This window comes from Gopherus evgoodei, chromosome 9 (assembly GCF_007399415.2).
Source record: "Gopherus evgoodei ecotype Sinaloan lineage chromosome 9, rGopEvg1_v1.p, whole genome shotgun sequence".
Taxonomy (NCBI): domain Eukaryota; kingdom Metazoa; phylum Chordata; order Testudines; family Testudinidae; genus Gopherus; species Gopherus evgoodei.
The window spans coordinates 95310750-95336153 of NC_044330.1; the positions used below are offsets into that span (position 1 = coordinate 95310750).

The 25404-nt window shown below is 43.0% G+C and overlaps 1 protein-coding gene across 2 annotated transcripts; it reads right to left on the minus strand.

The window, feature by feature from the left end:
• Positions 1-1137: 1137 nt before the first annotated feature.
• Positions 1138-25263, minus strand: MCTS1 (MCTS1 re-initiation and release factor). Of its 2 annotated transcripts, XM_030575021.1 has the most exons (7): positions 25184-25263; positions 22901-22980; positions 11976-12128; positions 11119-11216; positions 9790-9923; positions 7099-7166; positions 1138-2680 (listed from the first exon to the last, which is right to left on the minus strand). In XM_030575021.1, the coding sequence occupies exons 1-7, from the start codon at positions 25247-25249 to the stop codon at positions 2599-2601; spliced, it is 681 nt and encodes a 226-aa protein (XP_030430881.1). In that variant the 5' UTR covers positions 25250-25263; the 3' UTR covers positions 1138-2598. The 2 variants fall into 2 exon arrangements, with proteins under 2 accessions (XP_030430881.1, XP_030430882.1); XM_030575022.1 differs by lacking the exons at positions 22901-22980; positions 25184-25263 and adding an exon at positions 14146-14330.
• Positions 25264-25404: the final 141 nt, after the last annotated feature.

Genomic DNA, 25404 nt, shown 5'->3' on the forward strand with positions numbered 1-25404 from the left:
TACAGTCTCTACAAGTCACCAGCCTCAGTCCCCCAAGGTCACAGTACCACAGTAAATACCAGTATTTCTGTGTAGAATTCTTCTGCCCCACCCTTAATTTCAAAAGACGTGGAAGGAGGGGCTGTAGTTGTCATGTACTGTTGGTACTAGACTGCTCTATTATAGCTCCTCCGTCTACCTACACATTTCCAACATTTTCTTTGTGGAAAGGGCTATATTTTACTGCACTCCTGCCCTAGCAGAAGGGAACTAGCAGGTTACTCAGTTTCCAAAAGTCTTTTTGGCAGGGGGAGATTCAATAGGTATTTCCTTCACCCATTCTTGGTTGATGCTGATAGGCTAAAACTGGGAGGCCTGGCCTACACCCAAAGTTGCAGCAGTTCAACTAAAGATGTCATTTTAAACAGATTTAATTAACTTGCTCAGTGACTGGACATTCTTAAATCAATGTAAACGTACCCATCTAAAGTTACAGCAGCAAGTTAGAATGATGTGTGTCCATAGAGCAGGGGTTCTCAAACTTTTGTACTGACGACCCCTTTCACACAGCAAGCCTCTGAGTGCGACCTCCCTTATACATTAAAAACACTTAAATATATTTAACACCATTATAAATGTTGGAGGGAAAGCAGGGTTTGGGGTGGAAGCTGACAGTTCATGACCCCCCTGTAATAATCTCATGATCCCGAGGGGTCATGACCCCCAGTTTGAAAACCCCTGCCATAGAGGGACCTGCCCTGATATTACTATTCTTTTCCAAATAGTGGCAGGGCAGGCAATGTTAGCGCTATTTGCTTTACTTGAAAGCAACTTTAAAACTATGCAAATCATAGCCAGAAGTTATTAGAAGTAAGATACTCCCATCTCTCATTCTGTGATCTGTAACCAATTCACTTCCATTTCTTACGTTATCAGCTTCCCTTGTTACCCAAGGGAAGTTTAGTTGACAGTATTTCATCATTTAACATCAACAAGGGAGTCAAAGGGAAAGTAGAATAAATTTCCTATGCAGCCCCTCCCAGAACAGGCCCACTTTTCTGTATTGTGTCAGATGCTTTGTGAAGTAAGGAAAAAATTCTGAATTTACTTGACTAGTACAAATTAAGGCATGTAATGTAATCCCACATATGGTTAATGGTGAGTTCAGAGAAGTTTTATTACCAAGTTTAAAGACTGACATGTAACTGTTTTAGAATAAAATGTGAGCACTGATATTGTATAGCTTTCTTTGTGCAACAATGTTAGAGTAGTACCCACCAAACTGGTTAGTGTAGTTTTCATTCCTTGGTTAATGCATTAAGTAGCTGGAGCATTAGAATTCTGTCACTTTCAAAAAAGTGATGCCTTTTAACTTAGTGTGAAAGAAGAAGAGAAATATTCAAGCTAGCACTACCTATTAAGTAAAATATATTTCGTATCCCATATTTGTAATAAAACTTCAGGATAAGGGAAGAGAGTATTTTTCTAAGTCAATAGTTCTTGAATTAGAGAATCCAAAAATGTTGAAACAAAACACACACAGAATGAGACAGAAACCATTTGATACAAAATTAAAAACTGCAAATACAAATAAGATTTACAATATTAATAAATCCTTCCAACAATGACTTATGTAGAGTTATTACTCTGGTCATTCTATGAGTGGTAGAGACCTCAGATGTTTCCACACAACACAGCATTCTTTCTGCATGCACAATCACTTAAATACAGAGGATGAGTCTGTGCATGCAGTCCCCGTTCATTAGTAGTAACTACATGTGCAGGTGATAGGGTGCACAAATGGAGGCCTAGTTGATACCCTTTTTAAAATTTGGCCCAGAAATACTAACTTCTGGTTACAGGATCTGTTAGCGCTTACCACTGTAGCCATTTAAAGTTTCCCCAGTTACTACAGATTTTCAATGCAGAGAAAAAACTGATCTCAAATATCATGTGGTAACTGATCATTTGAATAGTATATCCTGTGTATCCTGGTGATGTCACATGTCTCACAATCCAGTGTTTATTTTATAGTCCACAAAACTAATTGTATCTTAAAAAATGGCCACTCAGCTGAGTAAGATATTCAAACCATTACTGTTGGACAATAAGTTAAATTAGAATTTGACACAAAGTATATGGAACATAGAAACATCCAGTTTGTGTTTTGTGAGTTTGACTTTTCATCCTTCTAGACTGCCTGTTATCAAAAGCAAATGCATTAACACATTTTAGAAATTTTATATACAAAACGCATTAAATATATCCTAAATCCAATTTAAATTACTGTGCTAGGAGAGAGCACAAAATTGTACAGCTGTTAACTTTCTCTCTTCCTGGCAGGAAGTGTTCTATTCACTGTTCACATATGACCTTTTCATCAGATATAATCTTCAAGCAGCAGTCTGACAACATGGGTTTAGGATAAACGCTTAAGAACTGTAATAAAGTCTAGAAAACTATTGCCACTAACAGGACTTTAGCATTCACTTGATTTATTTAGCGTAGCCACTGAACGAAATAAATTTGTACATTCAGTCACATTAAAAACAGAAGGAATTACAAAGCAGTCCATTTTCTCTAAGTGCATTCCTTTGGGGTCACACAGTTTCTTCTGCTTCACTTATAGGTCTTCATATGCCAGAGGCCATCATTTAAATAATGGATATTTTCAATGCCAATCCCTTTGTTGACTTTCTCACTGTGAAAGGAAAAATTAAATGTAAAAAGGTATAATAGTTCATTACCATATTCTTCCAGTTCAACCCAACTAACCTTTTGGGCTCATCTACATTACATTTTGTAGTCATAGATTCATAGACTCTAGGACTGGAAGGGACCTCGAGAGGTCATCGAGTCCAGTCCCCTGCCCTCATGGCGGGACCAAATACTGTCTAGACCATCCTTGATAGACATTTATCTAACCTGCTCTTAAATATCTCCAGAAATGGAGATTCTACAACCTCCCTAGGCAATTTCATGTTAGTTCACTTATGTTAAAATACACAGAAAGCTGTAGAAGAGCCTCTTTATGTAAGCTGAACGTGACTTTATACCTTAGTTTTTAATTTAAACAGCATCTTTACAAAATAACAAAGTACATAAAAAATAATCCTTGAAGTAGGAATCAAACTTTAGTGCTCAGCTGCACCTCACACCACAACCAAATATTTGACGAACAAACAAGTAGTATGAAACTAGAAAAAACAAACAGCATCTACCAGAAAAAGACTGTCCAGTGCTAAGAAACACCAAAAAATCCTGTCAGACTGAAATGAAATAACATTTTTATCATCGGGTGGTCTTCCACTCACTCAACCAAGTACATCATCTATCTGCTGCAGATTCTCTCTCTCATGCATAGAGCCCTGCAAATCCACAGGTATTCATTTTATATCTGTGGATAGCAGCACGGCTGCAGCTACAAATTTTGTATCCGCAGAGGGCTCTGATGGTAAGAGCTGGGCAGGCAGCTGTGAGGAACCGCAGCATGGATCCTCCACCTGCCCTAGGTGGGAGGTCTGGGGGGCAGGGAGTTGCTTGGGTCTCATGCCCAGGGCAGGTGGAGGGTCTCCCACAGCTGCCCGCCTGCCTCTTACCATGGCTGGGCTGCAGCTCCAAGCAGTGCCCCTGGCCGGAGCTGGGAGAACTGCGCTGACAGCTGTGGAGAGCTGTGGTCCCTCCACCTGGCCTGGGCTGAGGGGCAGGGACACTGAGCTGGTAGGCTGCTGTGGCCCCCTGCCCAGTGCAGGTGGAGGGTCCGCTGCAGATCCCCACAGCAGCCAGTGCAGCTCTCTCCAACCGGGCTCCGACAAGGGCGGAGGGGGAGGAGAGAGAGGGGATGCCTCAGAGCCTCAGCCTGGCCCCCAGCGTAGAGCCCTGAAAATCCACCGATAGCCAGAGATAATTTTTGCGGATAACAGATCAGATGCAGATACACATTTGTGTATCCACACAGGGCTCTACTCATACAAATTTCCATGGCATCATAATTTTTTCCTCCTGCTGGGAAGGTAGCTGTGGAGGAGACTGCACAGCCTAATGTTCTTATAGTCTCATCAGTGAAGCAGCAAGAGGTACTAATGACCTATGATCAGTCCTCTCCCTCTGGATATCAGTTCTCTACTGATATAACACTCCATTTTTAATGGCCTAGATTTATTGATTTATTTCTTAACTGAGGGGCCCTGTTCAACAGGATCATGTACTGATCCAGGCCCTTTCATCTGAGTGCTAGGGACATCACACAAAACTGAACCTCAGTCATCTTCATGACAGTGCAATGCACCACCACCAGCACCCAGGCCACTCCTAGATGTGTTTTAGGCATATTTTAACTCAAAACCATATTTGTGCTTCTCTTCCACTTATTTATGGTAATTAACAGCACAGGCTGTTTCTATATATTAGGTAATGATTTGAATTGAAGAATTCCAATGCCTGCCAAGGTGACAAAAGTCATTCAAGCAGCAGGAATCTCCCAGTTGTCATCCTACCAATTTGTAATTGCACCCTTTTGACAGAACCCTCAGTTATTCAACCAACCCTTCTATTACTTGAGAAAACTTCACTTTCTTCAAAGTTCCAATTAGGAAAATTATGACCAATCCCCTGGCATACATCCTGGTATGGCGTCAGAGATGGAAAGATTCTGGATTCCAGCAATGTGGAGAGTTCTGAATTCCAACTCTGCCACCAGCTCTAGTTGCAAGCAAGTCACTTAGTGACTCAGTTTCCCTGTTTATAAAATGAGAATACCTACTTCCTTCATGAGAGTTGAGAATTGCAAACAATACGTAACTGAAGTGCTCTGAAACGTACAAAGTGCTTTAGAAATGATTCTTCTTCTCATAGCCTTTTGTTTCTAAATTATGCTTTGTGTGCATATCCCCTCAATACAAACACCATATGGAATTTAATTCCAGCCCCAAGCAGGAAAAAAAACAGCAATCAGTCTAGGTTTAAAAACTGGAAGAAATGTTACATACCTCTGGAGATATTTATTTTACAACAGCAACTGCCCCATTAATCTAATGACTAGCCCAACTGTAAGCAGCAATTTGACTTGTTACATGCCAACCTTCTGTCATTGATTGTAGCTGCAGAAAAAGTGGTGGGTGTTCTCAAGGTACATTAAAAAGCAGAAGATTATGAAACAATATATTATAGTAACCTGGGCACTATATCGGTTCTCTCTATTCTCATTTTCCTTTGTTATTTGTTTTTCCCTCTCTATTCCCTTATCTTTCTCTCCTTCCATTTGCCTTTCTTTCAGAGTGAAGATATTCAGGGGTTAGACTGCAAGACTGGAAGTTTGAATACCTATATTCTAGCCCACATCTGCAATGACCTTGGGCAAGTTATTGCAGACCTGAGACAAGACTACATGTATCCACACTTCCCTCTATGTTCTCATCTGTAAAATGTAGATAGTGCTACAAAATAATATTTATCTACTTCTCAGGGAGAGTTTCTGCTTATTTAATTATCAGAGGGGCAGCCGTGTTAGTCTGTAAAAAGCAACAGAGAGTCCTGTGGCACTTTATAGACTAACAGACATATTGGAGCATAAGCTTTCGTGGGAAATAATGTTTTAATGTTTCACATGTTTACAGTGCCACATCAAGAGCCTCAAAGTGTAGAAATTTCAAGAGCATCTCACTGATTTTAGGAGTCTATGTATCATTTTCAAAAATCACTTAGGCATCGTCTACACCTCAAACTTAGGTTGACCTAGCTAAGTCACTCAGGGGTGTGAAAAATGTCAAACCCTGAGACACAGTTAAGCCCACTTAGTGCACAGTATAGATACCACTAAGTAGATGGAAAAATTCTTAGCTGCAGCGCTACAACTGTGCCACTGTAACACTTGTAGTGTAGAGTGCCTTAGATACTTAGAAACCTGAGGGCTGGTCTACACTGAAAACTTACATTGTCATAGCTACATGGAAAAATCCACACCCCAAAAGACATAGCTATGCCATCCTAACCCCCCAGTGTAGACAGCACTTGGTCAACTGAAGAGCTCTTCCATTGACCTAGCTACCGCCTCTCAACGAGTTGGATTACCTACAGCAATGGGAGAACCCCTCCATCGCCGGAGTGAGTGTCTACACTGAAGTGCTACAGTAGTGCGGCTGCAGCGCTGTAGCATTTTAAGTGTAGACACACCCTAAGGGCTTGTCTACACTTACATTTTATAGCGCTCTAACTTGCTGGCTCACAGGCGTGAAAAATAACCCCCCTGAGCGCAGCAAGTTTGAACGTTTTAAAGTACTAGTGAGGACAGACTCCCAGCGCTTGCAGCTATTCACCTCATGGAGGTGGATTACTCTCACACTTCAAAGCGCTCCCGCGGCTGTGCTTTGAAGCTTCTAGTGTAGACGAAGCCTCAGTCAGTTAGGTGCTTTTGAAAAAAAACAAAAAAACAAAAAAAACTTACATTAATAGTAGTTAGGTGATAAAAAGTTTCCTCCCCCTACTTTCTGAGCTAAGGAAACATCCCTTTCTGTTAACCATTCTCTAGTAGTTTTTCACTTTGCTTCCAGAAGAATCTTAGCCAAGTTACCTAACTTCAGCAAGCAGGAATTCTATGCACAGGAGATGAACTAGGGGTAGGACAAGAGAACAACATGAAGAAAAGGGCAAGTGGCAGAAATAAAGAGTGCCAGTAAAACTTCTAATCTCTACTGTCCTGGCAAACATGAAAAGTTCACCTCATTACTGTGATGGACTCAAGCCTCTTAAACCTCAAACTACAACTGTCGCAGGACATTGACCCCTATCAGTTAGCAAGTATTTTATATACAGACACTTTTGTTTGAGGCCTTTATGTAAATAAAACAGCAAACAAAAATTAACAAGCTGACACTGTCCATATTTCAGAACATGATCCATCATCCCTTTCTCACAAAAAAAATTAAAATACTGGTTTGCAGTTCAACAGGGGGAAAAGATTTTTCTCTGTGCTTCTTAGAATGATACAGCAGGAAACACGCCTGAATGAGTTCTGCACAGCCACACAGAAACCCTGGCTTAGGTCACTGTCTTCTAAATGTAATTAAGAATTATCACAAGGGAGAGGTTATACAGTATATCAATTTTAAAAACAAGACTCACATGTCCTCAGCTGACATCTTCATGACTCCAACACACAGTGCATGTTGTTTTCCTTCTGCCATTATTGCCTACAACGTACAGCTAAGGAATATGGGTTTTTTTTAAAAGAAAAAGAAAAAAGCACATCTCAGAAAAATAAAAGCAGCAGAACATTAGGAAATTAGGACACATTTCAGAAGTGTCAATCACTAAGTTAACTCCTCTCAAGAGCCCAGTTCTTAAATATAATTGTAAGCACTAAAGCATTCTTGTATTCTTGCACAACGTCTGACTGAACAACACTGGCGCTCTAGATTTGTTAAGCAGAAAAAATATAGTGCATTAAACTGCTGAGTCACTGTGCAAAGAAAGACACCAGTTTTTATTGCCTTTAAACAGCAGTGAAATAAAAGAAACATGTAAAGTTAGTACTGTATTGCTGTTAGTTTAACTGCTTCCTTTGTGCCTAACAGCGAAAGGTGATGGCCCTGCCCTACTTAAAAGAATGATGTACAACTTTAATCAGTGTATCTGGGATGTTGTTTTAAACTACCAGGAAGCCAAAATCCTGAGGAACATAACCAATTACAGAACTGAAACAATATTAAGACAATAAAGTTGTGACACAAACTCCAAGCCAAAGGGTCCCGTTCTTCACAAATGGGTCCCATCACAGACCTGACAAACTCATTACACTGAACACATTTTGCTAGGTATTTATCCATAAACAGTAACCTGTAAGGTACCTACCGAAAGCTTGTAACTTGTGAAGATTCATAATCATTGTGAGATGTATGTACAGGTAATATTTCAGGCATAAATGTATCTATATTGAAAGTATGCTTTATGGACTTGAAGTAAAAAAGTAAAGATTAGTCACTAGGACGTCTCGGTAATGGCCCACTGGGGGCAAGGATGGGTTTGTCACGCTGCCCTGTTTGGCCAGTGATGCAATTTTCAAGACTCAGTTGTTTAGCCTTGTGCAATACTGAGACTTTGAACAGGAAGCCATCAGTGATAAAGAGAGAGAGTCAAAACCACTTGAAGGTGAAAAACCGAACATTTCAACAGAGAGAGCTTCACCCTGGCTGTGAATAGAAACAAAAACCTGTTTTCAGTATAACTGTGTTGGGAAGGACACACTGCTTCCAATCCATTCACTGACTGGGGTGCTTTCATGAAAAATTTGGATCCCGGTTACTGAGGAACCACCACTTTGCTCTGCAACAAACTGAACTTGGAAGTGGGGGAATCTACTTTATTGAAGAGGAAAGGTACTACTGTAAGTATAAACAGAGATTTGCAGTTTATCTCATAACCACGTGTTTCCACCACACTCTTGTGTTTCTAGTTAAATCATTATACTTTCTTAGGAAGAAACAAAAGTAGGTTTATTTAAGCACTCACAAGAGCTGTGTACTTTACAGGAGTAGTGGTTTAAATTAAAACTAGTAAATTGGGGAATGCTGCATCTTTGGGTACACAGGATCTGAAAATTCAGTGAATGGCCAGTGTCAGGGGCTGGGCATCACAAGGAGATGTTTCAAAGGGATTCGTGAACTGGGGTGCACTTATTGTTAGGCTGCAGGCAAAGGAAGGGCTGACATAAGCCCAGAGGAGAGTGCATGAGTGGGTGAAGGGTTCGCAGTGTCAGGGAGCTGCCACCCAGCTACCACAGACTACCCCCTCGCTGGAGGCAGGAGGTAACAAAGTGACTCACAATCCTGGGTCCACCAAAAACCACCAGAGAAGTCAGATATATGCTCTTTCATTACTAAGGGCATGGCTTCACTAGCAACGTTATAGCGCTGACGCAGCAGCGCTTTAACATGGCTTGTGCAGTCACAGCATAGCACTGGGAGAGAGCTCTCCCAATGCTATTAAAAAAACCAAAAACCACTTCCACAAGGGGAATAGCTCCCAGCGCTGGTGCACTGTCTACACTGGAATTTTACAGCACTGAAACTTGCAGCGGTCGGGGGGGTGGGGAGAGGAGTTCACACCCCTGAGCGAGAAAGTTGCAGGGCTGTAAAGTGTCAGTGTAGACAAGCCCTAAGGCTAACAATGACACATGCTAACTAACAGCAGCAGCACAGTAGAAGCATTTCAGATCAGCCAGGTTGGATCTGCCGATTGTTCCACTCTCAGTCAATGGAGAAGCAGGACCAGAGATTCCCTCTTCACACTCAATGGTGTTCATCACAGGCAGAGAGTAAAATCCTGGCTCCACTCAATTGCAAGGGTCCCTTTGCCATCAGTGGGACCAATATTTCATCAATATACAGTTGAACAAAGCTCTTGACTGATTTATTTTTATTTGCTTGTGTGTGGTGAATTACATCTCTCCTCCCTAAACTCCTGTTATTCTAGTCTGAATGATTTAATGATAGGGCCTAACTGTGCAATAAAATAATTATGTTTAGATTAACGAAACAGCATCCTGACCCTCAATGAGCCCTTAAATAAGAACTACAGACAAAACTGTAATCATTAGTGACTATGCACCAAAATCAACATCAGTAAGAACTATGGAACAATCTTCACTCTGCAGAAAGATCTGAATGCCTCTGTCCCTTATCAGGCTATTAGAGGCAGGACCCCTGAAAAGCTAGGATAATTCAGGACAGATTATGACTAACTCATAAAATACAGTGATATAGACAATTCACTCATCTTGTGGCACACATGAATATAATTGAGCAAGAAGGATACAACAACTGTTTCAACAGCAGCAGGGTAAAGTTTTGCTCCTGGAGAGGTCAGGCCAGGACACATTATATTCGCTCCACTGAGTACAAATTTAATGGCTCCTTTATCAACCTGTTGATGTGGTAAAATAAATGGATCTAGGAGGGGAGGGGAAAAAAAGAAGAATTACAATTTGCCGCACTGTAGGAGGGACGACGACAGACATCAGTCATCCATGCCATTGAGTGGACTCAATAATACATCTGCATGTTCTTAATCAGGTTAAAAAAGACAAAACAAGTTACAGGTATCACAAATTTAGTTTATTACAGCAGTAGATTTTTTGGGAGATTTATCATCACCCCGTCAGTTATCTGGAGGTCGTGCTGTTTGGCAACACCATCTCCAAAGCACTGTCTCCACAGTTCTCATCCATTACGGATCCAAAGACGACAACTAAGATAGTTGAACCAAAATCTCCCACACATCAAGTAACAATTTCAGGAAGGGTTCTGATAAGGACACTTTACAATAATGCTATCCAAATCCGTACTCCCCAAAACAAGTAAAGATGCAGCCCTTCACCTCAAAAGTTTCAGTCTAAATGTGATGGGGCAGAAGTAGTGAGGAACATAAACCCACAGAAAAGAGAGAGGGATCAGGACGTGTCATGGGAAGAGAGCAGCTCTGCAAAACTACATTTACAATACTGACACCAGTTCTGGACAGGTCAGGTACTATTTTCAAAAACACCTAAGTTACTTAGTAGCCCAAGTCCCACTGATTTTCAATGGGATTTAGGATCTTTTGCAAATGTTATCCTTTGGTACCAGAATAATGTAAACTAACAGGCAGAATTCAGAGAAGAGCAACGAAACAAAATCCAAAGGGATGGATCTGATCAAATATCTGTTTTGGAGCGGGAAGGAGTGGGGTTGAGGAGCAAAATACGTATTACAAGGATATTTACATGATAACCATATACAACTATTAGACAGACAGACAGACATACTGGGTAGAACCGGGGGATATAATATGAGGTAATCGGATAAAACAACAATTTAGACTGAATACCAGGGAAAAGTCTCCCACAGGAACTGGGGGAAGCTTCACACATTTAAGAACAAGATTGCACAAAGCATCACAACTATGTAGGGACCAATCCCTCATTGGCAGCAAAAAGAACTAAGTGACTTAGCAGCTCTTTTCCACCTGCAGCTTACTAATTGGATCTATTTTGTTTTTATCTAGGGCAAGCATATGCAAGTGATAAGTTTTGTTGGATACAGTAATTACAGAAACCTATTTGAGTTCCACTCACCCCTTATTATGCCCAGCTCCCAAGAGACTTACATTTGTGAAGTAACCTTAGCGTTGGGTAAAATGTCCCTTCTCTTTGCCTGAAGAACAGTAACTCTCCATTTACCGTGAGGATTTCTATATGTTCATGACTGCAAGATAAAAGAATTATTCTAACAGCCAATTCATTTTTTTGGCTAGTGCATCATACTACTCAGTCTCTCCTGCATCTCACCATTTGTTTGAGGCAGAAATGGGGTATTCATGCAGTAACATTTTAGTCACAATTTTCTTTACTAAGCTCATATACCTAGTTCCTCAACATTTCCCCCCTTAGCAGCAATATAAAAAAGAGGCACAGCCCTTCAGTCACTATGGGTCTACTTTCTCTGTTTTTTTTAATTTAACATTTGACAGTGAAGTTCAGTGCAAGTATACTGTGTATTGTGCACAAAAATAAAAATAAAATAGAATCAGTCAAGTCATACTTGGAAGGCCAGATATGGTGAAAAAAATACTCTCCAAGTTTCCACCTCCTCATAATACACTCTTCTCAACCCCACTTACCCGACAGTAAACAAAGAAGATTTGAAGAAGATTTCTATTTTATTTGTGTGTGTGTTGAAAAATATGTATTCTCAGGGATAATTATTCCCAGTAACACCAGCCATTAACCAGGTGATGGTTCAGTTATTTGGATGAGTTCTTACATAGCTTTCCAAAAGCACAGTGAACATGGTTTCTTTTGGACTAGTCATAATTTATAAGCTCCTACATGCATTCTCATCTATGAAACCCAAGAGAAAAAGTATTTCTCAAAAAAGACTTAATTTTGCTGGGACACAGAAGAGTATATAATAAGTAAACATCAAAGCAATTTGGAAGCAGAGTTTACAAGAAGAGAAACTTACCATCTTACTATTTTGACAGGATCTTTTTTTGGCATAATTTGGTTAAGCCATGGTTCAATACCAGGAAACTGATCTATCAGCTGGTTCTTAATGCCTTTAATAACTGATGTCTTCAGCTGGATGCAGTTGGATACGTTCTCCTTTTCATCGAACCTGCCAAGTAATAAAACAGACTTCACTGTCTGCAATATCATAGTATGATCACTATTTTAAGTTTAAAAAGCACATGTAATTTAACTATCAAATGTCTGGCAGTATTGCAGTTGCACCTCTTTCACAAAAGGTTACAATTTAATGCCCACATGTACTACTCACAATAACATTTTCTAACTTTAATCTAGACAATATGCAACTCATTTGTTAAAGGAAATATATAATCTGATAATTGTAATACAACAGAATTTACAACATTTCAGTGGCAGTTAAATGCCAGTTAGATGCAGAATACTTGCTTTCACAGCAAATAAAGACCAATATTCTCCTAGCTTGGGTCAGTCCCATTGAAGTCAACAACACTCTGCCCAGACAGAGGGGTCTTCCCCAAAGGCTGGATCCTTCTCCATTAAAGTCAATGGGAGTGTTTTCATTAACTTCTAGTTTTATGGCTTTTCTAGTTTTCTGCTCCCATTGAACAACCTGCATGATTGGGGCCTAAATTTGTCCCATTTGGTTCCAATAATACAAGTTATTGTGGGTTTATCTTCGCTTTGAGTGTGTACACAAAAAAAGCATGTTCTCACTGCTTTGGCAGATGTACGTTACCAAGCTGATTGTTATTTCAGTACATAAGAGAATATGTTTTAATAATTCTAAAACCTCTTTACACAGCCTTTTTAATATATTTATTTAGATCCAGGATACATGTGAAGGGAACAATTTAAAAAAAATGCATTATGTACGTTATCTCAGGTGCTGGGTGCTTTAACGATGCCACCGATCTACTTTATCACCAAACTATTTAGATGTGAAGTTACAAACTGAATCTGCCACATGAACGTATTCTCTGAAATCCACGAGCTAGAAGATAACAATACAAAAGCATAGCGAGGGGCACTTACACTTAGGGACAGGCCTAACAGTCTAAAGAAAGCTTACGAGAGACGAGTGCTAAAGACTGCATTGTGTTGGTGTTTCAGGCACCCCTTATTTGTATCAGCTATCGGACATTTACAGTTTCAGAGAATCACAGAATTGGAAGGGACCACAACAGGTCATCTAGTGAAGACCAGTCCCCTGCATTAATGGCTGGCCTAAGTATTACCTAGACCTAAGTATTATCTTTAGATATAATATGAACCTATTAAAAGGCTAACTGTTTAATAGCATTCATTTTGTGATTAGACACCACTACAGAAGATCTGAAATGCACAAAATACAGCATTATAAAGAGAGCATCAAGTCTTTAAGGGGGGGAGGGATATCTCAGTGGTTTGAGCATTGGCCTACTAAACCCAGGGTTGTGAGTTCAATCCTTAAGAGGGCCATTTAGGGACCTGGGGCAAAAATCTGTCTGGGGATTGGTCCTGCTTTAAGCAGGGGGTTGGACCAGATGATGTCCTGAGGTCCCTTCCAACCCTGATATTCTATACAGCACTGAATGAAATTGTGAAATATCGGTGCGCATTTTATCCCCTGCGTTACTTAAAACGCGCACCGGCCAGGCCCGTGTGCTGACCGATGGTAACACCGAGGTACCCACCCAGCATTCCTATGTATGGCTCCATCTCACAGCACGGACTCTACGACTGATGCCCTTCGTGTCACCGCTGGCTAGTGCAAGGCTCTCACACACCCACGAAGCGGGGACGTGGGCGGGGTGCGCAGTGGTTGGGAGGGCGATGTGGAGGCACCGTGGTGGGTGGGGGGAGGGAAGTGCCCACCCCGCCCCCAGGGGTTGAGGGCGTGGGCACATGAACCCAAGCCCGGCCGCAGTGAACACTAACGGGCTCCCAGGCGGGAGGCTGCCCCGGAGACCCAGCGCCCGGGAGCCAAGGCAGCCCAGCCCCTGCCCTCTATGCTGCCGGCGGCAGGACGCGTCGCCGCGTATACGGAGGGAATCAGCAGGGCCCCACCCGCCAGCACAAGACCCCCAGTTCCGCCAAGGAGGGCGGGGCCCGGCTCCACGAGGGGCGCCCATTACCTCCCGCAGGGGAAGCAGCCCCCCCCTTACTTTTTGAACATCTTGGGGACGCTGGTTGCCGGCCGCAGAAGGCGGGCGGGTCCCTGGGGGGCCGGGCCGACGGAGGGGCTGGAGGTGGCACTGGCATCCACGGGCTCCGATCCCTAGATGCCTCACACGAGGCGCCGGACCTCCCGTCAGCACCAACCGGAAGCGAGTCCACTTTACGGCATGTCGCACCTCTCCATAACCCCAGAGGGCTGACTGCCAGCCAGGAGCACTACAACTCCCGGCGGCCAGCGCGCGGCACCGCCTCCTTGCACATGCGCGCGAGGGTTGGCGGCGGACGGTTGTTGCAGCTCTCACTGCCCACTCCACTTTGTGGCTTTAACGGAGGGCGGGACCCGGACGGGGGGCAGGACTCGCCCCTCCCCTCCCCCAAACGTGGAACGGGGCCATCCCGCTCCGCTCTCTACCCGCCTTGCTTTCGCTGAGGCACAGTGCCCGACCCACCCTGCCTGAGCAACAGCGTTACCGCGGCCCCTCAGTGCCCTGCTCGCCCCGTGACTGGACGCAGCGCCCTGCCCTCAGTTACACACGCCTCCCCCACTCCCCCCTCCCGGCCTTGTTTCCCGACCCTCCTCGTTAATCCGTACGCAGCACTGCAGCCCCGTGCACCTCTGAACCCTTGTACGCCTGCTGCCTCCAGTGCAGACTGTGTGAAATCGTAGCCTATGGTTCTGCCGAGCGCTTCGGGCTCACCTTCAACCTGCCTGGCCCTGCAAAATCCTTAGAAGTCCTGCTAAGGATTTACTAACTGAACTGCTGGAACTGAGGTTGAGGTGGCGAGGCCAGCAGCGCAGAGTGATTGTGCCAAGAAAGCCCACAACCTAGGGAGGTTGAAAAGTGTGTGGTTAAGAACTCCAAGGCCCCCATGCTGTCCTCTAGCTCAGCTAGCAGACAAAAGATTAGATTGCAGGGGTAGGTGAAGGGGAAACGAGGCCAGGGCATCTCTGTGCTCCACACCATGTTGTGCAGGGGAGATGCTGGGGACAAGGTCTCTAGAGAACATTATTCCACACACCCCTCAAAACTTTGGGAATAAATCATACTACTATGGGGAGGAGGTTGGTAGTAACACTATACCAGAACACAAAAAGTCCACACCCTCCATGCTTTACTGAGATCCACAGTAGGTCCAAAGACACCAGTGGCTTTGGACTGTCCCTCCCTGTTTCACATGAAAACTAATCACACCTCCCCTGGCCCAAGAGTTGATGTGGATAAAGCTGAATAAATTGTAACACAGGCCTTGTCAACGCTACAGTTTTGTCAGCAAAAGTTATGCTGCTTGAATTAAAACTGCTGTTGCATGTCCACACTAGCTCCTTGTGTTGGCAGAGTGCATCTACACCTAGCAGCTCTTGTGCTGAGGCTGAGAGCAATGCACTGTGGTAGGTATCCCACTGTCAACTGGCCGCAGAGGGTGCTTTGGAATGGGTTTACAATGCCTTATGGGGCAGGTACAGCATCACATGATGCAGGTTTCTAAATCCCATTGTTCCAGGGGCATCCTAGTAGATTGTGAGATGCTTTTCCAACTGAAGAGGGCGGGAGGCAAGAGTGGTGTTTCTGGGTCAGAGGAGACAGCAAGCTTACTGACCTACACCCCACCATCAGCCCCCTAGTTCTGCTCAGCACAGCAGCCTCTCTCAAAGCAGCCCACTCTGCCTTTGGTTCTCCGAGTTCTCCCAGCATCCCAAGCAGCTCTGTGAGCTCTCTGTCCGGAGGAATGTCAAAGCAGCACAGCAATTGTTCCCCTCCCCTCACTCCCCACAGCAGCTGGCTGTGTTCCTAGTGCAGGGCAAAACAGGAGCATTCCATATTAATGATTTGCTCCTTGTTCCGGGAGCAGAGCAGCACACTCAGCTGTCATACTTCCCAGTTCTCAGAGCTTTGAAAAGAGAGGGGCACATGCCTGCAGGGCAACAGAGATTAAAACAGTGAGCAGAGTGGTCACAGCAAGCATTATGGGATACTGGTGGATGCCAGTTATGTCAATAAAATAAACAGCAGTGTCTACACTGACGCTTTGTTGCTTTAACTTTGCTCCAAAAAGCTTTAACATTATGCCTCTCGTTGAGGTGGTTTTGTCAGCAAAAAAGCTGCGTTTTGCTGCCAAAAGTAGCTTTGTAGTGTGCAAGGCTGCCAAGATTGGATTCCGGCCCCAGTGAAAAAAAAATTGGGGGGTCCCCAGCAAAGGCAGACTGGCTAAACAGGGCCGACGCAGCTGGGCCCCAGGTCCCCTTCCGGACAGCTGGCCCCCAGTAATTTGTACCGGCTTCCTCACCTCTCCCCATCGGCTCTGTTAGTGTGTACACTTCTACAATGGGTTAATTTATCTCCCAAACTGTAAAATCCTTCCTTATATTGTGAATCACTGAACTGGTTTATAAAAATAACAAAATACATACAGAATTTTAGCAGACCAAATTCAAGGTCATGAAAGCCATAGCTGACAAAGTACTACAGCAGGGTAAGAAAAAATTATTAAAGATAATGTTAAAATTATATAACACACAAGTTGAGAAAAGTGTCTGTACATCTAGGTATAGTGCTTAGATTACCCAAAAACACAAAAAGTTTGTTTAAAAACCTCACAAGATACATATAGTACATAATCTGTAATAACCCAAATTTAGATAAATTTAATGAAAGTTTAGATATTAGAATCTGAATACTCAGGTACATCACTCATGAAAAGTTATACTGAGAGTTGGTTGTAGAAAGCAAATATAGGAATGAGTGTAGATTGTCCCTCAGTAATTAAGCATTTAGGATGGGTTGTCCCTTTAGTAGATATAATCCATCAGAGAAGTACTTCTGTTACTAAAGCAAGATAGTATGGAGCCTTCTGGTGCAAACAATCTGCATTTATCCATTGCATCTCCTTACCTGAAAAGCCAGTTAGTATGGTTTTTATTTACATGACAAAGCCAAGAGAGGCCAAAGTGGAAACTAGAAACTACAACAAAACTTTTCAAGAAGTGCAATAGTTAAAGGATTTAAATTTCCCACTAAACTGCATAGTCCAAGCAATCACATTAAGATGGGAAAGATCTATTTGATCTAGTCTTTGTCCCTGCCAAAGTGGGATTATTCCCAAGGTACATTTATATTGTTTTCTTCAGTGTAAATAACTTAAGTGACAGAGTTTCCACTTCTTCTATTAACAGTCTGTTCCAAAGCCTCTTATCACTCAGAAATTTTTCCTAATATTCAGCCTAAAATTTCCCTTTCTTAATTTCATCCCAATACTCCTAGTTGTCAGGGACATCATCTTCAGTAATTTCTCTCCCTCCTTAGTGTTAATGATCTTCAAATATTGTAGAAAATTAATGGTTACTTACATCCCACCTTCTCATTTGTCACTTACCCTCCTTAGGTCATATCTACACTACCACTTATGTCACTCAGTGGTATGAAAGAACACACCCTAAGCGACATAGTTTGACCAGAATAAGCAGTAGTGCACTGTCATAAACAGATAGTTAAGGGTTAATGTCTCTTTTACCTGTAAAGGATTAAGAAGCTTAGTAAACCTGGCTGACACCTGAGCAGAGGACCAATAGGGGGACAAGATACTTTCAAATCTTGGTGGAGGGAAGTCTTTGTTTTGTGCTTTTGTTTTTGGGTGTTGTTTGCTCTTGGGACTAAGAGGGACCAGACGTACACCCAGGCTCTCCAAATCTTTCTGAATCAGTCTTTCATGTTTCAAAATTGTAAGTAATAGCCAGGCAAGGCAGATTAGTCTTATTTTTGTTTTCTCAACTTGTAAATGTTTCTTTTGCTAGAAGGATTTTTACCTCTGTTTGCTGTAACTTTGAGCCTGAGGCTAGAGGGGGTTTCCTCTGGGCTATATAAATCTAAGTACCCTGTAAAGCATTTTCCATCCTGATTTTACAGAGATAGCTTTTAATTAAAGAAAGAAAAAATAAAAATTTTCTTTTTAAGAACCTGATTGCTTTTTCCTTGTTTTAAGATCCAAGGGAATTGGATCTGAACTCACCAGGGATTGGTGGGGGAAAAAGGAGGGGGGATGGCTAATTCCTCCTTGTTTTAAGATCTAAGGAGTTTGGATCTGTGTGAAGCCCAGGGAGGGGGAAGTCTGGGGGGAAAGGTAGGGGGATGGTTAATTTCTCCTTGTTTTAAGATCCAAGGGGTTTGGATCTGTGTTCCCCAAGGAAGGTTTTGGGGGAACAGAAAGTGTGCCAGACACTAAATTCTGGCTGGTGGCAGTGTACCAGATCTAAACTAGTAATTAAGCTTAGAAGTGTTCATGCAGGTCCCCCACATTTGCACTCTAAAGTTCAAAGTGGGGAAAGAAACCTTGACATGCACACAGCGCTATGTCAGCAGGAGAAGCTCCAAGGTCTCTAGTGTAGACATAGCCTTTGATTTCACAGTATTACGGCCTGATTCTGGGAGGCTTAAACTGTTAATTTTCCCTCATAAATCAGTCGTTCTAGCTCCCGGTCACTTTTATTGATCCTCTCTGAACTCCTTCCATTTTGTCTATATTTTTGAAGTACTGAAGTATTGTTCTCAATGTGGCTGCACAGGTCTAATTGATTGGAATTTAGTAAACAATTATATTGATGATGCACAAGAAGGAATAGAATCCCACTCACTCACTACAAGCTGTATGGCTGACAGGAATAAAAGCAACAAAGTTATTTTTGTCCCTGAAGTCAACAGGATACAACCCTGAGCCCACACAGACAGCTTCTGACTCAAGAGAGGTTCTGTTTTTACATAGATTTCAGAGTGGTAGCCGTGTTAGTCTGTATCAGCAAAAACAAAGAGGAGTGCTTGTGGCACCTTATAGACTAACAAATTTATTTGGGCATAAGCTTTCGTGGGCAAATTTATGATGCCCAAATAAATTTGTTAGTCTATAAGTACTCCTTGTTATTTTTACATAGTCATTTTTCAGAGTAATATTATGCCTTAAAATAGTATATAGTGATTATTTTTCAAATAAGACTCTCTGCAGCACCAGTATTTGTTATATAATACGTACACACACACCACTTGAAAAAAATAAGGCTGTTTACTTTAGAGAGGAGACAAAACAGAGGGGACAGGGTAAAGGTATACTAAATAATTAATAATCTAGAGATGACAAGGTGAAGAGAAGAGCTTGATCTTTCTTATAATAAAAGACCAGAGACATTTCGTGAACTCCAGAGTCAGCACTTAAAACCGATGAAAAAAATTACACATACAATTATCCTATGAAACTCATTGCCCAATATGTCATTGAAACCAAAAGGATAGACATTATATAGATATAACGAGAACACCCAGAGGTAAGATAGTACAGATTTTAAAAAATCCTACAGTTTGGAAAAGATATCAATTGTCATGTTTCAGGGCATAAGCCAACCTTTACATGAGAGGTATTAGGAGGAAACTTTCTCTGTGAGCAGGTTATTCCATAATTCTTCTAAAATATTTCTTACACCTTCCTCTGAAGCATTTGGTAATGGCCATTATCAAAAACTGAATACTGGATTACAAGGACCATGAGTCTGATCAAGTATGGCAATTCTTATGTTCCTCTCATGCTAGGGCTGAGATTTTGCTGTAAACTACATTGGACAAACTGAGATCTGAAGCTCTCATACAGGAAATCTTCTATTTTACATTTTTAAGTAATTTCTTAAAATTAGCACTTAAAATATATGTTAAATTGATCACAAACCTATTGCACTGTAATGGGTCCCCACTGATTATTTTTCCTTGTTACCTGCTAACATTTGACTACAGATTAACCACTTTGATACATGGATTGAAATGTTTTCTTTAGTACCACTATCAAAATGTTATTACCTATTGCTAGGGCCCTACCAAATTCCTAGCCATGAAAAACACGTCACGGACCATGAAATCTGGTCTCCTCCTGTGAAATCTGTTCTTTTGTGTGCTTTTACCCTATACTATGCAGATTTCACAGAGGAGACTAGTATTTCTCAAATTTAGGGTCCTGATCCAAAAGGAATTTATTGGGAAGGTCACAAGGTTATTTTAGGAAGGTCATTCAGAGCTAGGTGGCCAGAGAGCAGCGGCTGTTGTCCTGGTGCCCTGCTCTGAAGGCGGTGCCCCGCCAGCAGCAGCGCAGAAGCAATACCATACCATGACATCTTTACTTCTGCGCTGCTGCTGGTGGTGGCTCTGCCTTCAGAGCTGGGCTCCCAGCCAGCAGCCGCTGCTCTCCAGCTCTGAAGGCTGCTGCCACAAGCAGTAGAACAGAAGTAAAGGTAGCAATACACATCCCTACCACAACTCCTTTTTGGGTCCATGCCCCTACAGTTACAACGCTGTGAAATTTCAGATTTAAATAGCCAAAACCATGAAATTTACTATTTTAAAAATCCTGTGACCCTGAAATGGATCAAAATGGACCATGAATTTGGTAGGGTCCTAGCTATTGCACAATAGAGCTTTTATTATGCTTTCAGAAGCATTGCTTCTTTGTTACTTGGAGCCTTAACACTGCTTTTCTGGGTGTTGTTCCACTCTCAAAAAATAGTCCTTCAAAAAGAAACCAGAAGTAATTAACATTATTCAAAACAGAATATTTTTAAACGAAAAAAATCTTCAAATTAACCAGACCAAACGCAATCCTTCCCCGGCCTCTGAATCCCAAACAAGGCCCTATCTTTTGCAGGGTGGAAAAAGATCCGACTCCTGAAGACTGAACATTGGGGCTGGTCAGGGAGTCTGTCACTGGAGAAGATCCTGATGCCACAGGTGATGACAGGTAAAGAGCCACCCCTGAAGGTGGAGGGGGAGTGGAACAACAGTGGCTTCCCATGAAGATCCCAGCTGCCAGAAGGGGGAATGGGTTCTGGTGAAGATAGTTGTTTTATATCGTTGATTAGGACCAAATTATATTTTGTCTGGTGATGGTTGTGATAATGGATGTACAATCACCACCATGGTGATTAGCACAGTAAAAAAAAACCTAGATTAAATAGTTAAAATAGATTAGAGAAAGTATCTATCAATCTTCTTCTAGTCTGACTAGACATAAATGCTTTGGTTCTTTATATAGCTAATATAAAAGAAAAATATACATACGGGCTCCAATCCTGCTCCTGTTGAAGCCAATGGCAGTTTTGCCATATACTTCAGTGAGAACAGGATCAAACCCATAGTGTATGCAAACTGCAAGGTTCTTTTCCCAGGCAAAGTGAACTGGCCAACTTTTATACTGTACATTTAACTAGGACCTAATACTTAATGAAATTATAGCTGTGGTACACAGGGTAAAATGATACCTGCATAAATGTAACATTTATTCAAACAGTAAAATAAATATATGCAAGGGAAATGTTAAATATACAAAGATGAAAGAACTCCAACATTATACAAATACTCAAGTGTATAAGTAATTTAAAAAGCAATTATCATGCATTTCATTTAAAAAATAATCAGGGACCTCATTTTATCTTTTACACAAATAGTCTTGTTATTCTCTTACTGGAGTATGAACAAGAGGGAAAATTTGTCACAATGACAAACTATTTCAAAAGGATTTTCTTGAGCTCTTTGGAAGACATTTATTTTCTGTAAAACAGCTACACCTTAGTAATCATAGCCTGGCTAGATACAGTAACCCTTTTTAGAGGACTACTGTTAAGAAACAACTATATTCACACAATTTATAGATAGTATTAAGAACATAAGGCCAAATGTTGCCTTCAGTAACACTTGAGTAAACCTGGAGTAACTTCAGTGTAGCCAAATAAATCAGTGGTTTTACACCAGTATAACTGAGGGCATAATTTGGCCCCAGGGTTCACATAGATGTTTTTTCCAGTGAGAAGTTAGCATCTCCCGTCTTTTGATACGATGAACTTTTGATACGAGTCTCACTGGGTCCCAAGGCAAGGACATCACTATCTATTTTCCAAATCCCCCCGGTTCTCTTTCACACATATGACTGTCTTTGGAGGCACATCTACAAACAAAGACTTCAAGGCTACTTTAGTGTTTGCATTATCTGAATTTGTTTGCATAGAGCAGCGCTTTCCAAACTTGTTCCGCCCCACTTGTGTATGTTTACCAGACGCGACCACAGGGTCAGCCGATCGCAGCTCCCAGTGGCTGCAGTTCACTGCTCCAGGCCAATGGGAGCTGCTGGAAGCAGTGGCTTGGCCCAGCAGCTCCCATTGGCCTGAAGCAGCAAACCGCAGCCAGTGGGAGCCACAGTCAGCGGAACCTGCAGACGGGGCAGGTAAACAAACCGGCCCGGTCCACCAGGGGCTTTCCCTACACAAGCAGCGTCTAAAGTTTGGGAAACACTGGCCTAGATTGTCTTTAAATGAACCTCAAAGCATTTAAACTGAAGTTTTGTAATACAACTGTCCATCATTCTTAATTTCACCAAGATTTACGCAGAAGCCTGTTTCTTAGGTTGCATAACACCTTTATTAGTAGCAGCATTTCTATGCAGAGAACCTCATGCAAGTGGCTTTGCACTCTCAACTTCCAGTGAAATCACCTTTCAGGATCAGATTCTAAATATACAGCATTTAAAATTCTTGAATAATTTAAGGAGCGGTGAGCAAGTGGACAGTGAAAAGCAAACTGATAGAGACTAGCTAAACTAACTAGGCTAAAAAATAAGTGATAATAAAAGCAACACTGTTATATTTTATCTTTATTATACTATTAGTAACCAATCAATTACACACTTATTCTATTATGCATCCACTCAAAAGCAAGTTCAAAATACCTTGCATCTAGAGAAAACATTCCTGAGTTATTCTTCCATCCATCAGTGCAATTAGGTTTTAGGACTCGGGAGTTCTTTTTCTACTATTCAGACAAAAAAATAAAATTTGCAGCATATCTCAGAAAAATTACTTCCATGTGTCCATGAAGCATACTTTCTGGAGTCAAGACAAGTTAGCATATCATTTTCTACCATAATATAGCTGACAGCAGTCTCTCTTTGAGGACCTCTTCTGCCCAAAAAATGTAGGTGCATGAGCTCCTGTGGGTAGTCCTTTGACACTCTCTGTGGCAGCAGGGTCTGATAGCACCTACAGCTTGTTTTGTTACTTCCACAAATTTATCTCAGTCCTCAATGACTCACAACAGTACACTTGGTGGATTTTTTTTGTATTTTTTCAGATGATGAAAACACACCAGTAGCACAAAAGTCTATTAAGAAAGCAATTTAATTACATCCATCCTGATGTCAATGGTTCTGACTCTAAACCAGTAGTTCTCAAAGCAGGTCCGCCACTTGTTCAGGGAAAGCACTGGTGGGCCGGGCCGGTTTGTTTACCTGCTGTGTCCACAGGTTTGGCCGACCATAGCCCCCATTGGCCTGGAGCGGCAAACCGCGGCCAGTGGAAGCCACCGCGATTGACTGAACCTGCGGACGCGGCAGGTAAACAAACCAGCCTAGCCCACCAGAGGATTTCCCTGAACAAGTGGCAGACCAGCTTTGAGAACTACTGCTCTAAACTATAAAAAAGCCAAACTTATTTTGATTGAAATTTGCTAAATTCTGGCCTAACAAATTTTCACAAGAGTTATAATTTTCTAAAAAATAACCCACTTTATTTTTGCAGAATTAGCTGTGGGGGGAAAATCTCCTTTTCCACTATAAGCCAACCACTAACTAAAGTCTGAAATTTGAGAGCAAGATCAAAGATACCATCATTTAAATAAGTCTAGCCCAACTTTCTAATTCAATTCTTGTTTGCATATTACTGTTTGCCATTTTGTGAGTGGTACCTAGTGGTCAAAGAACAAAACCAAGATTCCTGAAATCTGGAAACTTTCTAGCTCTACCACAGCTTTGGGCAAGTCACTGCACTTCAGCTGTTTCAGTTCGTTTGTCAAACACGTACCTGCTTCTCCAAGGGCTGGTGATGCCTAGTTAATATTTGGAGAGCATCCTCAGATAGAAGGCACTAGAAAAGTGCAAGTGTTCCTGAATACTTCCCCAGCTGTAAAGTAGGTAGCTTATAGTATGCCTGCATAGGCACAGGGCCAAGGTGACAATGCAGCTACATTACCTTGACTGTGAGTTTTTGCAGTACATGCACTGAATGGGGAGCAGTCAAGCATACCTGGGTATCTGCCCCTGCAACCATCCAAGGTCCAGGTCATTCCTCTCACCACCCTCCACACCATTTTTGTGAAACCCAAGAGGGGAAGGTAGGAAGACAACACAAGCCACAGCCGGAGGGGCTCAAAGCAGCTGAAGCTGTGTGAGTGAGTGAGGCTCTGGGCCTGTACTGTGCAAGACAGAGGTCAGACTAGATGATCAGGATGGTCCCGTCTAGCCTTACAGTCTGCGGTCTCGGAGTGCAGGAGAACAGGCCCTACACAGACAGACACGTCTGCTGGAAAGGCTTAGAGCCAGGGCACAGACATCCGGCGACAGGCAGGGGATTTCACCCAGCTGCCCCCGGAACAGCCAGGCAGGCAGGGCCGTGAGAGGACAGGCATCTCCCCGCGCACAGACATCCGGCGACAGGCAGGGGATTTCACCCAGCTGCCCCCGGACCACCCAGGCAGGCAGGGCCGTGAGAGGACAGGCATCTCCCCGCGCACACAGCCCGCGAGAGGCAGGCCCGGATCAGCACGGCCCCAGGGCGGGAGCGGGCAGCCAGGTGGGCGGGGAGCCGTCCCCTCCCCCCGGGCTGGCTCTACCAGCGCCTGTGAGGCGGGCAGCGGCGAAGGGGGAGGGAGCAGTCCCAGGGAGCAGCGCCAGGGGGCACCCCCGCCGCCTGAGCGAGCGTGGGAGAAGCCAGGCCCAAGCCGCCCCATCCCCGAGCTGGACAGCGGGAGTGGCCCAGGGACCACGGGGGCCTGCACGTACTTCTCTGGACAGGGCAGAGGTACAGGAGCCGACAAGGATCAAACCAACCCCCTCCAAGGGCTGGGGTGGGCGGGCGTAACCCAGGCACGGGACACTACAGGGAAGCAGCCCAACCCTTCCTTCTGCTCCCGCCACGCGGGGTCGGGATGTAGCCACGCCTCCTGCCGTACGACGTACCCCACGCTCCAGAGTGCGAGGGGATAACAAACCGTCCCGTCCCCCGGCGCGAGCTGCCGGCACCATGATCACTTCCGGTAGGTCAGAGGGTAGCGGAAGGGGTGGTAGAAGGTGGCAGGTTAAGCCGGACGGCGAGTGGGGAGAAGGCCCCGCAGGGAGGCTATTCCCCCGCCACATACTTCGGTCTGTCGATGGCTAGAGATACTCTCCCCCTCCGGCCT

Coding starts and splice junctions, on each gene's coding strand:
- MCTS1 (XM_030575021.1), bottom strand. CDS start 25,249: ATGGTGCCGGCAGCTCGCGCCGGGGGACGGGACGGTTTGTTATCCCCT. Junction 22,981..25,183: donor CTCGCACTCTGGAGCGTGGG/GTACGTCGTACG, acceptor TCTGAATAGTAG/AAAAAGAACTCCCGAGTCCT. Junction 12,129..22,900: donor ATGTTTTCTCTAGATGCAAG/GTATTTTGAACT, acceptor ATTACTTGGCAG/GTTCGATGAAAAGGAGAACG.